Here is a 17661-nt window from a genome sequence, read left to right on the forward strand (position 1 = left end):
AGTAAGGCTTACATTAACATTGCAATGAAGTAACTGTGAAATTCCTCTAATCACCACACTCCGGCGCCCGTTCGGGTACACCGAGGGAGAATTTAGCATGGTCGATGCACCTAACCTGCACATCTTTCAGACTGTGGGAGGAAACCAAAGCACCCGGAGGAAACTCACGCAGACATGGGGAGAACGTGCAAACTCCACACAGACAGTGACCCCAGCTGGGAATTGAATCCGGGTCCCAGGCGCTGTGAGGCAGCAGTGCTAACCAACGTGCCGCCCAAAGGCCTGCTTGTAAGGCCACCGTAAGCCTACTTGTGACACTAATAAAGTCACAGGATGTATCAGAGGACAGCTCCTCCCAATAAATCACCTATCCTGCTAATATTCATAATTACATTAATAATTAAACTTATTATAGGTCCAACAAAAGTCTTGTTTAAAGCATGCTTAGATAGTGAATAGACAAATGTTGCAGTTTCTACGTTATTTTTTAACAAAATCTAAAACATGGTAAGAAGGGTCGAAAATTTGCCAGTTATTGAAAGAGGACAGGGTGGGTTCTTGACTCTTGACAGGTTGGGCCTTTGCTTGTGGGAGTTGATGTGCTAGCCGAGGAGTATTTGCAGTGACACAGAGAGAGAGCGAGTAGTGTGGACAGTGTCTGTGTTGCAGCGGGGGTGGGGGATTCCCCGGCAGCGCGAGCGGTGGAACACTGAGAATGTCGGGGATTCCTCCGGACACCTGGCAACCCCAGAATGTTACACTGGAAACCACGTAAGGCCGGCGCGCGGGGAGGGGGGAAGAAAGTGACAAGTCTGGGAGCTGCTGGGCTCACACACACACCAGGATGAATGAGCAACATGGCCTCTTCCACTCACTCCAGCAGCTTCACACCACCATGTGATTGCAATGCAGAGTTTTTTGGGGGGTTTATTGCAGAATTGTTTTACTGTGGTTTTTAAAAAATAAATATATAGCTTAGCAATCTCCCTTATTTGTTGATTTATCTTTTAAAAAAAACGTCTTCTGGCCATGATTTTGCTTGAGTTTTCAAAACACAATAACCAGCATCACCGTGTTTCTAAAATAAAATAACCAGATTGAATACAAAAAGCTGAAACATTCGGTGAGGATCGCAGCATTTTTATTTGCTCCACGCAGTTATTTTGTAACGAAATATGAACGAGTTTGAAGCTTAAAAGAAAAACGCTCTCTGTTTCCTACACTTTCATTCATTACTTGCAAACTTCAGAACTCTTCCAGGTCAGAGGCACCAAAGAACTTCCTGTTCTTGAAAGGTTCATCAATAATGCATGAACTGTGTGAGCCTTGTGGTAAAATGCCCAACGCAAAGCAATGCAGGTGCTATGTTGCACCACATATATTTTAATTGGAGGGAATAAATACACAATTCTGCACTGCAAAGGAATTTATGTTAAAATGGAGGAGTTTTTAACATAAGTGGATTGATTTTCACAAAATTAATTGCTTTTACATACACCAGTTTGGGTGCGAGTGATCATAAAAGGCAGAGTGGAATTTTCCTGTCCCGCCCACCATGGGAATCGTAGCAGGCAGGACACGGACCATGCAAAGGTCCATTGACCTCGGGTGGGATTTTCCGGTCGCGCTCGCCCCAATGCTGGAAAATCCTGCCCGAGATCAATGTACCTTGGCACAGTCCTGTCCCCGCCTGCTACGATTCTCGTGGTTGGGACAGGGAAATTCCGCCCAAAGTCTCCGGTTGAATTCAGTTGGAATTAGATTAGTAAACTGTTGATTTTAGCGGCTGGTTAAAATACCTTCTTTAAAATTATGAAACAGGATGGGAACCATATTACTGGAGTTGTATTGGAAGCATGCACCGAAAACCAGCAGGAACTTTGCTGAACTGACTCGGAGAGGTTATTACAATGGTACAAAGTTCCATAGAGTCATCAATGGTTTTGTGATTCAAGGCGGAGATCCAACTGGAACAGGTAAGGATGGGAAAATCCAGAAAGATGGTGCGAGCGTTTATTTTTGGTACTCATCTCGGCAAAGAAAGAGGCATTTGTGCTGAAGAAAAATGCGCGGTTCCCACTGTGAGTTATATGTCTTCTGCTTCTTGTTCCAGCAAACCTGTTTGATTTATTTGAGGGAGATTCCTGATTGTGGGATAAATTACTGAGTTACCCTCCGGAGGCAAATCAAAATGAACTGAGAGTTATTAAAATCACTTAGTGTTATATATGGGAATAAACTGGGAAGTACTGTAGTATTGTGCATGATGTAGATGTAGGAAATGCTGTTCCAATTATGGACTTAATCTGCTAAGGTTGGCACAGGTTCAAAAGGAGATTGAAAACATGCATAAAGAAGGGTATCATTGAAGAGAAATGCAACAAGTGGAGCTCACACATAGTGATGGTACCAAAACCAACGATCGTGCCAACAATCGGTGGCACAATGGCAAAGTGGTTAGCACTGTTGCCTCAGCACCAGGGACCCAGGTTCAATTCTAGCCTTGGTTGACTGTCTGTGGGGAGTTTGCACTGTCTCTCCGTGACTTCGTGGGTTTTTTCTCCGTGCTCCAATTTCTACCCACAGTCCAAGGATATGTAGGATAGGTTGATTGTCCATGCTAAATTGTCCCTTAGTGTCCTAAGATGTGTAGGTTCGGGGGATTATCATAGAAATCATAGAAACCCTACAGTGCAGAAGGAGGCCATTCGGCCCATCGAGCCTGCACCGACCACAATCCCACCCAGGCCCTACCCCCACATATTTTACCCACTAATCCCTCTAACCTACACATCCCAGGATTCTAAGGGGCAATTTTTTAACCTGGCCAATCAACCTAACCTGCACATCTTTGGACTGTGGGAGGAAACCGGAGCACCCGGAGGAAACCCACACAGACACGAGGAGAATGTGCAAACTCCACACAGACAGTGACCCGAGCCGGGAATCGAACCCAGGACCCTGGAGCTGTGAAGCAGCAGTGCTAACCACTGAGCTACCGTGCCGCAGTGGGGTAAATATGCGGGGTTACAGGGATAGGGTCTGGGTGGGATGCTCTCTTGGAGAGTTGGCGACGCGATGGGCTGAATGGCCTCTGTACTGTAGGGATTCTATAATTGATTGTGCTGGGTTGGGATTGCTATGTCCTGTGCACCCTGCCCAGCCCCATTTCAGATGGCATTTTTAGATTTGATTCCAGCGCTTGCTGCTGGTCGAACAGCTGAATGAGGAGTCATGTTTTCTTTTGGCAGATTTTCTTTTTCAGTAATTGCACCACATCCCCCAAGAACAGGCCATGGTGTATTTCCCCTTGTTCCTATTCCCGAAGCATTTCTGTATGCATGTCCGTCCACCATTTTCCATATGCCACCCCATTGATGCCCTTATCTGAGTGCCCTGGAGCAGAACTCGGGTGCCACTTTGCCCACTGGGGAAGGGGTACCTGCATGATCCTTTCCCCCTAGCTGGTTGCTGATGGCTCATGTCCAATGATGCGCCAGGTTGTGATCTTGTCTTTCTGCTACCCTGCAAAGTTGGTGCAGTACTGGTATCTGAGCTGGTGGCTGTGAGTGTTCCTTCTTCCTCACTCTGGTCTCCCTCTAGGCCTTCAGCCTTGGGCATCACTGGCTGTCCAGGTGGCAGGTGCACAGGGGAGGGTTGAGTTGAAGGAAGCAAGAGATCATTCCTTACACCAACTGCAGCTTGTGCATCAGAATAGATTTTGGGATGAGGGTGAAGTGGGATTTGAGAAGGAACTTGCCATCACCCATGTTAGCTTCAGCAACATGGCTGACGACTGCCACTTGAGTTATTCTTAGGGCTATCTCCTATCGTGCCTACAGAGCACTCCCCGGGGTGGCAGTTCAACAATCTAATTACCCGCTTCTCTTTTTGGGACTATCCAATTTACTCTCAAAGCCTTTTAATAGCACAAAGAGCTCAGTTAAACAGTTTCTTTTATGCCTTCACACAGATCGCCTCCAAAATAAAGCAGTTATCACTGTATTTTTTCTTGAACACAAAATTTATCGGTCACCAATTTACATACGTATTATTTTTGTGTCAGACTTTGTGTGAACCTGTTGCACTGCCCAGGCTTCTGCTCAGAGACTAAAATCTTACTTGCTCAAATTGGCAGAACAGTCAGGCTTAATTGATGTTCCAGGTTGTGGAATTGCCAACATTGTGTTTCTACCATAAATGACAATATCTGACCATTTTCCGTCTGAATGAGCTCAGCGAGTAGTGACTGTGTGTTCACATCTGGCTGGGGCCTTATAAAAGAACAAAGAAAATTACAGCACAGGAACAGGTCCTTTGGCCCTCCAAGCCTGCACCGACCATGCTGCCCGACTGAACTAAAACCCCCTACCCTTCCGGGGACCATATCCCTCTATTCCCACCCTTTTCATGTATTTGTCAAGACGCCCCTTAAAAGTCACTACCGTATCCGCTTCCACTACCTCCCCCGGCAACAAGTTCCAGGCACCTACCACTCTCGTGTGTAAAATATCTACCTCGTACATCTCCTTTAAACCTTGCCCCTCGCATCTTAAATCTATGTCCCCTAGTAATTGACTCTTCCACCCTGGGAAAAAGCTTCTTACTATCCACTCTGTCCATGCCTCTCATAATCTTGTAGATTTCTATCAGGTTGCCCCTCAACCTCTGTCGTTCCAGTGAGAACAAACCAAGTTTCTCCAACCTCTCCTCATAGCTAATGCCCTCCATACCAGGCAACATCCTGGTAAATCTTTTCTGTACCCTCTCCAAAGCCTCCACACCCTTCTGGTAGTGTGGCCACCAGAATTGAACACTATATTACAAGTGCGGCCTAACTAAGGTTCTATAAAGCTGCAACATGACTTGCCAATTTTTAAACTCAATGCCCTGGCCGATGAAGGCAAGCATGCCGTATGCCTTCTTGACTACCTTCTCCACCTGCAATGCCACTTTCAGTGACCTGTGTACCTGTACACCGAGATCCCTTTGCCTATCAATATGCTTAAGGGTTCTGCCATTTACTGTATATTTCCTATCTGTATTAGACCTTTCAAAATGCATTACCTCACATTTGTCCGGATTAAACTCCATCTGCCATCTTTCTGCCCAAGTCTCCAACCGATCTATATCTTGCTGTATCCTCTGATGGTCCTCATTGCTATCCGCAAATCCACCAACCTTTGTGTCGTCCGCAAACTTACTAATCAAACCAGTTATATTTTCCTCCAAATCATTTATATATATATTTATTACAAACAGCAAAGGTCCAGCACTGATCCCTGAGGAACACCACTTGTCACAGCCCTCCATTCAGAAACACACCCTTCCACTGCTACCCGCTGTCTTCTTTGACCAAGCCAGTTTTGTATCCACTTTGCCAGCTCACCTCTGATCCCATGCAACTTCACCTTCTGCACCAGTCTGCCATGAGAGACCTTGTCAAAGGCCTTACTGAAGTCCATGTCGACAGTATCCACTGCCCTACCCTCATCAATCATCTTCGTCATTTCCTCAAAAAACTCGATCAAGTTAGTGAGACACGACCTCCCCTTCACAAAACCATGTTGCCTCTCACTAATACACCCACTTATTTCCAAGTGGGAATAAATCCTGTCTCGAAGAATCCTCTCCAATAATTTCCCTACCACTGATGTAAGACTCACCGGCCTGTAATTACCTGGATTATTCTTGCTACCCTTCTTGAACAAAGGAACAGCATTGGCTATTCTCCAATCCTCTGGGACCTCCCCTGTAAGAAGTCTCACAACACCAGGTTAAAGTCCAACAGGTTTATTTGGTAGCAAATACCATAAGCTTTCGGAGCAATGCTCCTTCGTCAGATGGAGTGGTCTCTGTTCTCAAACAGGGCACAGACACAGAAATCAAATTACAGAATACTGATTAGAATGCAAATCTCTACAGCCAGCCAGGTCTTAAATGCACAGACAATGTGGGTGGAGGGAGCATTCAACACAGGTTAAAGAGATGTGTATTGTCTCCAGACAGTACAGCTTGTGAAATTGTGCAAGTCCAGGAGTCAAGCTGTGGGGGTTACTGATAATGTGACATAAATCCAACATCCCGGTTTAGACCGTCCTCATGTGTGCGAAACTTGGCTATCAGTTTCTGCTCAGTGACTCTGCGCTGTCGTGTGTCCTGAAGGCCGCCTTGGAGAACGCTTACCTGAAGATCCAAGGCTGAATGCCCGTGACTGCTGAAGTGCTCCCCCACAGGAAGAGAACAGTCTTGCCTGGTGATTGTCGAGCGGTGTTCATTCATCCGTAACAAAGGAACAGCATTGGATGAATGAACACAACGGATGAATGAACACCGCTCGACAATCACCAGGCAAGACTGTTCTCTTCCTGTGGGGGAGCACTTCAGCAGTCACGGGCATTCAGCCTTGGATCTTCAGGTAAGCGTTCTCCAAGGCGGCCTTCAGGACACACGACAGCGCAGAGTCACTGAGCAGAAACTGATAGCCAAGTTTCGCACACATGAGGACGGTCTAAACCGGGATGTTGGATTTATGTCACATTATCAGTAACCCCCACAGCTTGATTCCTGGACTTGCACAATTTCACAAGCTGTACTGTCTGGAGACAATACACATCTCTTTAACCTGTGTTGAATGCTCCCTCCACCCACATTGTCTGTGCATTTAAGACCTGGCTGGCTGTAGAGATTTGCATTCTAATCAGTATTCTGTAATTTGATTTCTGTGTCTGTGAGACCACTCCATCTGACGAAGGAGCATTGCTCCGAAAGCTTATGGTATTTGCTACCAAATAAACCTGTTGGACTTTAACCTGGTGTTGTGAGACTTCTTACTGTGCTTACCCCAGTCCAACGCCGGCATCTCCACATCATGACCTCTCCTGTAGCCAGTGAGGATACAAAGATTTCTCTCAAGGCTCCAGCAATTTCCTCCCTTGCCTCTCTCAGTATTCTGGGGTATATCCCATCGGGCCCTGGGGACTTGTCTACCTTAATGTTTCTCAAGAACCCCAATACCCCCTGCTTTTTGATCTCAACATGACTCAAACTATCTACTCACCCTTTCCCAGACTCATCATCCACCAAGTCCTTCACTTTGGTGTTTTATGTTTTTAATAAGCTGCACAAAGGGTAGTAACAATTCCAGGGGTCTCGCTATTGATTTGAGGGAGATCGAACCAGCACTTTCAAAGGTTTGCTGCGCAAATCAAATCCAAATCCTGTTCCTTTTTAAGGTCTGTGGAAAAATGGGAATGAAAGTGAAATGAGTAAAGTTACTTATGGAAAGGGGAGAGAAAAGAATGGGTTGTGTTTGAAATTGCTTTTGATTTTCTGTGTATTTTTGGTAACTATAATACCAGCATTAAAGTTCCCAATGCATTCAGGGACGGTACAGCATCAGATGCTGCATTTGGAGCTCTCAGCAGTACCTTTTTCATCAACCTTTCCATTTCAAATTGGCTGAGGATAAACCAGTGCTGTAATTGCCAGCTGAGTGCGATGAGGGAGTGTGATAGCTGCTCATTATCCCAGTCCAAACTTTGATTTGATTTATTATTGTCACATGTATTGGGGTACAGTGAAAAGCATTGTTTCTTGCGTACTATACAGACAAAGCATACCGTTCAGAGAGTACAAAGGGGAGAAGGAAAGGAGAGGGTTCAGAATATAGTGTCACAGTTGTAGCTAGGCTGTAGAGAAAGAGCAAGTTAACACAAGGTAAGTCCATTCAAAAGACTGAGGGCAGCAGGGAAGAAGCTGCTTTTGAGTTGGTTGGTACGTGATCTCAGACTTTTGTATCTTTTTCCTGACCGAAGAAGATGGAAGAGAGTATGTCCGGGGTGCATGGGGTCCTTAATTATGCTGGCTGTTTTTCCGATGCAGCGGGAAGTGTAGACAGAGTCAATGGATGAAAGTCTGGCTTGTGTGATAGACTGGGCTATATTCACAACCCTTTGTAATTTCTTGCGTTCTTGGGTCTTAAAACCTGTTTTAAGTTCATATTTATGTTTGTCTAACAGTTAAGAGAGTATCATTTTTGTTTTACTGTCCCATCTTTTTAAAAATTGTGTAGCACAACAGGCCGAAAATGTTTCAACTAACTCCTATCTCTGTGACTGTACAGGTAGAGGAGGATCATCCATTTATGGAAAGCATTTTGAAGATGAATTACACAAAGATTTAAAATTCACAGGTAAACCTCCAGCATGTTTTGAGCTTTCTTCAAAGGTTTTGTTTTTTGTTTAGTGAGTCTTGCAGTAAGAGAAATATTGTTAGGTTTTCTGACTATTTGTAAATATCCAGTGTAAAGTTGATACGCTTCTGTATATCAGACAAAGAACAAAGAAACTTACAGCACAGGAACAGGCCCTTCTGCCCTCCAAGCCTGTACCGACCATGCTGCCCGACTTAACTAAAACCCCCGACGCTTCCGGGGACCATATTCCTCTATTCCCATCTCATTCATGAACTTGTCAAGACGCCCCTTAAAAGTCACTACCGTATCTGCTTCCACTACCTCCCCCGGCAACGAGTTCCAGGCACCCACCACTCTCTGTGTAAAAAATCTGCCTCGTACATCTCTTTTAAAACTTGCCCCTCGCACCTTAAACCTATGCCCCCTAGTAATTGACTCTTCCATCCTGGGCAAAAGCTTCTGACTATCCACTCTGTCCATGCCTCTCATAATCTTGTAGACTTCTATCAGGTCTCCTCTCAACCTCCGTTGCTCCAGTGAGAACAAACCAAGTTTCTCCAACCTCTCCTCCTAGCTAATGCCCGCCATACCAGGCAACATCCTGGTAAATCTTTTCTGTACCCTTTCCAAAGCCTCCACATCCTTCTGGTAGTGTGGCGACCAGAATTGAACACTATATTCCAAATGCGGCCTCACTAAGGTTCTATAAAGCGTCAACATGACTTGCCAATTTTTAAACTCAATACCCGGCCGATGAAGGCAAACATGCTGTATGCCTTCTTGACTACCTTCGCCACCTGCATTGCCACTTTCAGTGACCTGTGTACCTGTACACCCAGATCCCTTTGGCTATCAATACTCCTAAGGGTTCTGCCATTTACTGTGTATTTCCTATCTGTATTAGACCTTCTAAAATGCATTACCTCACATTTGTCCGGACGTTTTGTGTCATGTTAGAACTGAGTTATGGACTACAATAATAGCAGGGGTCTCTTGATGTTTTAAGATTTCTGTCAGTGCCATCCTAAAGGGTACAATGGTATTTTCAAACCTGCATTGCTGTTCTCCCCAAAATATTGTTTCGAATTTACAATATTGTGGTTGAAAGCAAAAAAAAAGTATTTAGAAGCAGGACTGTTGCGTGAGCCTTACTTCCAACAATGATACCATGACGTTAATTAATGTACATCTTTAAATATTGTTATAAAGTTAAATAGAGTATAAATGCAAACTACCCAAGAGCCAGCCTATTTTAAATAGTGGGTATTCAGTAATGTAAATTTAGTGCCAGTTATTTGGAGTTGCACAATATTTTGAGCCGAGAGGTATTCCTATATAGTGTGTAGCTACTGTTTTGAGACTTTATGTTTTAATCTAATTATTCTTTTACTTATCAGAACAATTATGATTATGGAACCAGGTAAAGTTTTAATTGCTGCATCTAATGCTAGTAGTATCATATAGGGACAGAGTTTGACAATTAAGATAGCTCATATTTGGTTTGCTCAGATTTTGTCTAGTTTTACATTTAACTGAACAGTCGCGCAACCACGTTATCTTTTTGAATGGAGTAGCTGTCATCTGTACACTTGATATAAATTTACATGTAGTAAAGACCAGTATGTCTATTCAATAAAATTTATCATGCATAACCATCAATTTAAAAATTAACCACCTGTGCAACAGCAAATTGTCTCGTAACTAATTTAAATATACCTACCCTTTCCCTTCCTAGGTGCAGGGATCCTTGCCATGGCAAACGCTGGCCCAGATACCAATGGCAGCCAGTTCTTTATAACTTTAGGACCCACACCATTGCTGGACGGAAAGCACACAATCTTTGGCCGTGTCTGCCACGGGCTGTCAGTAGTTAAACGTATTGAACTGGTGGAGACTAACCGCGATGACCGACCTATAAACGATGTAATCATTTTGAAAGCCACAGTGAATGTATCGCATTAAGACTCTGCTGTTATCAATATTATGCCATTCACAGAATTGTTACGGGGCAGAAGGAGGTATTTGGCCCATCGTGTCTGCGCCTGCTGTCCGAATGAACATCCAGTATCGCTCCCCCCTCCTTCTCCCCATAACCCTGTGCATTCTTCCTTTTTAGGTGACAGTCTTTTTGAATGCTTCAGTTGAACCTGCCTCCACCACACTCTCAGGCACTGCATTCCAAACCCTAACCCTTAACTGCATAAAAGAATTTCTGCTCATGATCACTTTTTTGCTTCTTTTACTGATTACTTTAAATCTGTGCCCTCTCTTTCTCAATCCTTTCACGAGAGAGAACAGTTTCTCCCTGCCTGCTCTATCCTGGCACCTCATGATTTTGAACACTCTGTTCAATGATTTGGAATAATTCCCCGGTAGTGGTGTTTTGTTTTTGAGTAACCTTCCTGTACACAAATGCTGTGAATTTGAAATTGCAGGGTCATTCGTAAACCATTGCTGCAGCACGCGTGACTTCACCAAGACCATTTGAATCATTCCCTTGCCAGTGATAATCCCAAGCCATTTCTTATTGGTGCCTTGTGGAACACGTCGTGAAATAATATACAAAAATGCCAAATTAAACAGAGATGCCATCATTCAATTTGAGTAATATTTATTGCAAATGGAACATTTTTATTTTTTATATAAACAAAATGCTACTGTAAAAATTGACACATGGAAGGAATGTAGAATCCTGAGAGCAACATGATCTTCGTTTCCCCATAGTGGATCCAATCCAAAAATCCAATACATCAGCTCACTGCAAATACTGGAGCCCTTCATTTTTTCTGCAGGAATGTAATTGAGAATGGAAGATCATTTAGTTTTTCAAACTAAAATTGAAATGCACTGCTTATACAGTACTATATATTTAGTCTACCTGGTTCCAATATGTGTCTTTCTGAAGAGATTTGTGCATATTTTGTTTTCAGTACACTTGACAACTGAGAAACGAAGTTTCTTTTTAAGCCACATTTTTCATTTCCTAATTTGGATAAATTGTCCTTGTACCGTTTGACATGGAGATAAAATGGTCTAGCAAATAAAACTCAATTTACGTTGGTGGTGTGGGGCTTGTTCTGAGGTTTAAGATATATTCTGGTAGCAGAGTACGCTTTGCAAATTGCTGTCTTCTTTAAAAATGAAAACAAATAGCAGATTTTGAAAATTAAATTGGGCGAAATTGAAAAAAATGCAATAAATGCATCTGCAGTGTAACCATTTACTAACTGGGGTGCCAGACTTTCCTTTTGGCACGTCATCAGCTGGTTGGAGTCTTCCTGAGTCTTCATCTGAGTGCGCAAGCTTTTCAAACCCTTTCTGAATATTTCTAGCTTGATCTTGGCACCAGGCTTACTCCAACACCTACTCCTGTTCAGAGTTGGACAGTTATCAGAAATAGGGACAGCTGGTGACTTTTCCACTTACTGCTAACCTGGTTGAGAATTCAAATTTAACCACTTACCATTTGAACCTGGAACCCTAGAACATTGCTCTAGGTTTGTGGTTTACCAGTTCAGTGACCTATACCGCTAGACCACAGGAAGAACCCCAGCAACTAGCTCAACATTGACCAGAAATTGAACGCAGGGTGGTTGGCTTGGGTACACAGTGCTTCGACCAATTGACCATTGTGGGAATTAATTTAATCAATTACTAAGGTACATCATGAACTATATAGGGAGTGAAATCCCACTTCCTACTTGATTTTTTTGGTTAAATTAAAGGGGATATCTTACTTCCTACAGTTTGCTTTTTTCAACAAATGCACATGTTGATAGTGTAACCATTAATCATAGAATCCCTACAGTACAGAAGGGGCCATTCGGCCACCGAGCCTACACCAATTTAAGAATGGAAAATACAGAAGCACAATGCTGCGCAAGTTGGAAATCAAATTCAAACACCAAATGTTGGAAATACTCAGCTGCTGGAATTTTACCGGCACGCCGGCCTCAGAATCGGGGCAGGTGAGGCTCGCAGAATGGCATTTTCCATTGTCCTTGGGTGGATATTACGAGCCTCGGGTGGGCGGTGGTAAAATTCCGGCAAGCAAGTCCTGCAGCAAGAGATTGAAGTAATGTTTCAGGTTGTCTGGCTTAATCTTTACCAGTTAACAAATTCCCCTCTTTTTGTTGCCACAGCAGTAGAATTTAAAAAGGGGAAAGTTTTTTTTCCCTTTGCCAGAACAAATTGAGCTGTTTGAGTCTTTGACCTAGGTTTCCTGATTGGAAACGCCTTCCTGCCGGATGAGACTTCTCAGCGCAGCATGGGGACACAGTGGTTAGCACTGCTGCCTCACAGCGCCAGGGTTCAATTCCGGCCTCGGCTCACTGTCTGCGTGGAGTTTGCACTTTCTTCCTGTGTGTGTGGGTTTCCTCCGGGTGCTCAGGTTTCCTCCCACAGTCCAAAGATGTGCTGGTTAGGTTGATTGGCCATGATAAATTGACCCTAGTGTCAGGGCGATTAGCAGGGTAAATATGTTGTGAGAATAGGGCCTGGGTGGGATTGTTGTCGGTGCAGATTCGATAGGTCAAATGGCCTCCTTCTGTACTGTAGGAATTCTACCCAGGACAGAGATACCCGTAAGGCTTGGGTTAGTTGTGTGCTGAAGGTAAGGACTCCATTCTTCACTGGTGGATTGTGCTAAACTGATTGGGAACTTCTTAAGACAGGCTTTGGAAGAACCTTCTAATTCTGGCTGCTGTTCCTGGAGCCTGTACACAGCAGCGCTCTGGAGGTAATTGCTCTCGTGAATAATACTCCTGACATTCATTTCAACTTTTGAATGTTTTGAGTGTCAGAATAGAACCTATAGCCCTAGCATTTAATATTCAAAGTGGAGGAAACCACAGTAAATGCCATGTTCCCTCACTGCAACCTGTTTAGCATAAGAGAGGGAACTCGAAATTCAAGAACGTTGTTTAAACCCTTTGCAAACAAACCATGTGTCAGTTTCTGCATTCAGTGACTAAGACTGGCTGGAACAATCTCAAACATTGGGGGGGAGGTGGATTTTCTGCTGCAATTTTTGGGGGATAGAATCGACAGAAGTGGGAAATCATGCGGGAGTTCCAGAACACGGTTTACACTGGCAGGATTTCCCATTCAGATTGTCCCTGCATCCACCCTTCACCAATAATATAGCGGGAATCCTGATGTTAAATGTCAGTATCTCCATTTGAATGCATTTAAATCTAAATATTGGGCCTTTACACCTGATAGCACCCCATCCTGCATCATACAGTGCAGAAGGAGGCCATTTGGCCCGTCGGGTTTGTACCAACCACAACTCAGGCCCTATCCCTGTAATCCCACTTATTTACCCTGACGAATCCCCCTGACACTAAGGTGCAATTTAGCATAGCCTATCAACCTAACCCACACATCTTTGTACTGTGGGAGGACCTGGAGGAAACCCACGCAGACTCAGTAAGAATGTGCAAACTCCATACAGTCTCCATTCCTGAGGCTGAAATCAAACCCGGGTCCCTGGTGTTGTGAGGCAGCAGTGCTAACCACGGTGCCACCGTACCGTCTCCACCCCTCCCTGCTTAGATTGGCCACTCATGTCGGTGTCAGGACACGCCAACATGAATCACCACAGGTTCCCCCATGACGTGCATTTGGCCAGCAGAAACCCCTGGAGGTGCGCAGGCCAGTTCATTCCCCAGGAGATGAGAGGATCATGCCCGGTCTGTACCCTTGCCCTGACAGCATGATGTTGTGGGACCGGCCCCTTCATTTATTTATACTAGTCCCTAACAATATGGCGGAGGAATCTACCATTTGGGGCTGACAGCTTCCGTGCTGTTTTTCCCGCCTGCTGTGCCACTCTGCCAAAAAATGAGAAAATTCCTCCGTGGTGTCAGTAGTAACTACAGAATCTGATTAATTTTGGTTTTGTAGCATTCTGTTCTGTTTACATCAGTGTGAAAATACTTTCAATGATTTGTCAACTAAGAAATCCAAAGGTTTTGCTTATCTGGTCACTGTCCTCACCAGTCCTGTTTTCTGCTTGTGGTTTCATATGTACTTCTTTCCATTTACTGATACTGACAGCCACATACTCCTCATCAGCCTCATTACTTCTCTCTAAGTCCTGTGGAGTGACATATTTCTCAACAGATACTTCTCTCACAATTTGATTGATGGGACTGTATGCCTTTGGCAAGATAGTTGATAGCTTCTCTTCAAAACAGACTATTTTTGTCCATATGGGGCCCTAAGCCAGCATATGGAAGAAGCAGCGAAGTGGCTTACCTCAAGGATCAGTACTTGCCCCCAACCTGTACATAAATGAACTGCCAGCCACCTGCAGCTGCAAGTTCATCGACAGATGACACCTGCTATGCTTGCCAAGTGACAGATTCCAAAGACATTAACAATGCTCTTAATGGCAGCTTCAGTAAACTCTGACCTGTCAAAACTGCTACCGCAAACCAACTACCACCAGAACCATCTACCACCTTGTCAATGCAATAAGTTACCATGAACTTGACCTCTACCTAAACTGCAGCCACATCAAACACCATCCTTAGAAACTTAGAAACCCTACAGCACAGAAAGAGGCCATTCGGCCCATCGAGTCTGCACCGACCACAATCCCACCCAGGCCCTACCCCCAAATCCCTACATATTTACCCACTAATCCTCTAACCTACGCATCCCAGGACACTAAGGGCAATTTTGGCATGGCCAATCAACCTAACCCGCACATCTTTGGACTGTGGGAGGAAACCGGAGCACCCGGAGGAAACCCACGCAGACACGAGGAGAATGTGCAAACTCCACACAGACAGTAACCCAAGCCGGGAATCGAACCCAGGTCCCTGGAGCTGTGAAGCAGCAGTGCTAACCACTGTGCTACCGTGCCGCCCTCTACCGACTTATCTGGGCTTTGTTTTGGACCACACATTGACCTTCAAGCCACACCTCCAGAGAGTCTCAGTTAAACTGAAGACTTGCAACAATCTCATCAGATAACTACAGTAACCTCTTGGGGAGCCAAAACCAGACTTTTAGGAATCTTCTCTTTGGCTCTCTGCTACTCAGTAACTGAGTACTGCATTTCTGTCTGGAATACCTCTGCGCACTGCAAACTGATAGATGTCCATGAGGAACATCTCAGGAGTAATCTGGTCAATAAACACAAATTGGCTACCTGTGCTCTGCAACTTTGTGCCACTACAAATCTGTCGTGAAGCTAACACAGCATGATTGCTGGAAAGAGTGCACAAAAATCCAGACTGGCCACTGGTACATAAGAACATAAGAAATAGGAGCAGGAGTAGGCCATCTAGCCCCTCGAGCCTGCCCCGCCATTCAATAAGATCATGGCTGATCTGAAGCAGATCAGTTCCACTTACCTGCCTGATCCCTACAACCCCTAATTCCCTTACCGATCAGGAATCCCATCTATCCGTGATTTAAACATATTCAACGAGGTAGCCTCCACCACTTCAGTGGGCAGAGAATTCCAGAGATTCACCACCCCCACCAGAAGACATCCCCCACCCACCTGGCCAACGCCTCTTAAGGCGGCCAATTTGGACCACCCTGCCCAAGGTAGGCAGTTCTGTGACAGACCTGTGGAAGACCTGTTGCACAACACCAACAACTCAGCCCAGAATCAGCAACTGGTTGATGATCCCATGTTGCAAATCCCAGGCTTCCACCTCCTGCCTGGTGAATGGGTCAAACTGAACAGGTTTCACACTGGAGTCGGACCCTGCCGCAACAACCTCTTCTGCTGGGGTCACTGAGAAACTGTGCAACTGTGGTGAAGTGCAAGCCATGGTGCATAAAATCGACAAGTGGCCCGAGCTATGCATCAGTGGTGGTCTCAATGCCCTACACGAGGCAGGCGCTAACCTAGTGGTATTATCGCTAGACAATTAGTCCAGAAACTCAGCTAATGTTCTGGGGACCTGGGTTCAAAGTACGCCAAGGCAGATGGTGGAATTCAAAATCAGTACAAAAAAATATCTGGAATGAAGAATCTACTTATGGCCATGAAACCATTGTCGATTGTCAGAAAAACCCACCTGGTTCACCAACGTCCTTTAGGGATGGAAATCTGCCATCCTTACCTGGTCTGACCTACATGTGACTCCAAAGTCATAGCATGTGGTTGACTCTCAACTGCACTAGAGATGGGCAATAAATGCTGGTCAGCCAGTGATGCCCATGAGTAAAATTAAGGCAGATGAGGAGACTGCCAACTGGCTGAAGAATTTCAAATTTGACATCTAGCTGTTCATCAGTGCATATGATTGTAGTAGTGATTGATTATGTTCAGTAAGATCCCAGATGTGAAGTGCAGTTTGAAATTTTGCTTTGCTTAAGGTACTTGAACCTACAAATTTCCTAACGTTCCTTCAAAAGAATAACTTGCCGCAATTTCTGTAGTAAATCTCTGAATTCCCATTGCTGCCACATAGAAATATTTACCCAGCGATGTGCCTACTGAGTTCCAACTGAGTTCCAACAGGTCATATTTCTGATGCTGTTGAACTCTGCTACACACTTAATTGCTGATGTGATTCTTGCACTAATTTGAAATTTGGGAATTTAATTAAAAGCAAAATAATGCGGATGTTGGAATTGGAAACAAGAACTGAAAATGATTTGATTTGATTTATTATTGTCACATGTATTGGTATACAGTGAAAAGTATTGTTTCCTACTTGCTATACAAAGCTGTACATAGAGAAGGAACGGAAAAGGTGCAGGATGTAGTGTTACAGTCATAGCTAGGATGTAGAGAAAGATCACCTTAATATAAGGTAGGTCCATTAAGTCTGATGGAGCAGGGAAGAAGTTTTTCTTGAGTCGGTTGGTACATGATCTCAAACTTTAGTCCCGACGGAAGCGTGGGGTCCTTGATTATGCTGGCTGCTTTTCTGAGGCAGTGGGAAGTGTAGACAGAGTCCATGGATGGGAAGCTGATTTGCATGATGGATTGGGCTTCATTCATAACCCTTTATAATTTCTTGCGGCTTTGGTCAGAGCAGGAGCCATACCAAGCTGTGATACAACCAAAAAGGATGCTTTCTATGCTACTACTGTAAAAGTTGGTGAGTGTTGTAGCAGACATGCCAAATTTCCTTGGCTTCCTGAGAAAGCAGAAGTGTTGGTGGACTTTCTTACCTATAGTGTCGGCATGGAGGGACTAGATGCTGGATAATCTCAGCAGGTCTGACAGCATTCTCTGCACCGATGCTGAGATTTTCCAGCATTTTCTGTTTTTGTTTGGGAATTTAATGCCTGGGTACATACTCATAACTCCCTGAGTTAGCATGCTGCAAAGGAGCTCGGGCTCCAAGCCTGTTTGTTCCCTTCCATGCGTGGGGAAGGTGTAAACCAGTCACAGAAGGAGAGGCTGGGAGTGAAGCCACATTTATATTTTTAGCAATCTGCTGAGTTGAAAACTATTCACAGAATAAATGACAACTTATCTGTTG

General features: G+C 44.4%; 1 protein-coding gene across 1 annotated transcript; it reads left to right on the top strand.

Moving 5' to 3' along the window:
* Positions 1-589: 589 nt before the first annotated feature.
* On the top strand, positions 590-11257 carry ppil1 (peptidylprolyl isomerase (cyclophilin)-like 1). Its single transcript, XM_078242282.1, has 4 exons — positions 590-771; positions 1822-1976; positions 8126-8194; positions 9933-11257. Exons 1-4 carry the CDS (start codon positions 716-718, stop codon positions 10157-10159), a joined length of 507 nt encoding a protein of 168 aa, XP_078098408.1. The 5' UTR covers positions 590-715; the 3' UTR covers positions 10160-11257.
* The last annotated feature ends 6404 nt before the right edge of the window (positions 11258-17661 follow it).

This window comes from Mustelus asterias, chromosome 25 (genome assembly GCF_964213995.1).
Source record: "Mustelus asterias chromosome 25, sMusAst1.hap1.1, whole genome shotgun sequence".
Lineage (NCBI taxonomy): Eukaryota > Metazoa > Chordata > Chondrichthyes > Carcharhiniformes > Triakidae > Mustelus > Mustelus asterias.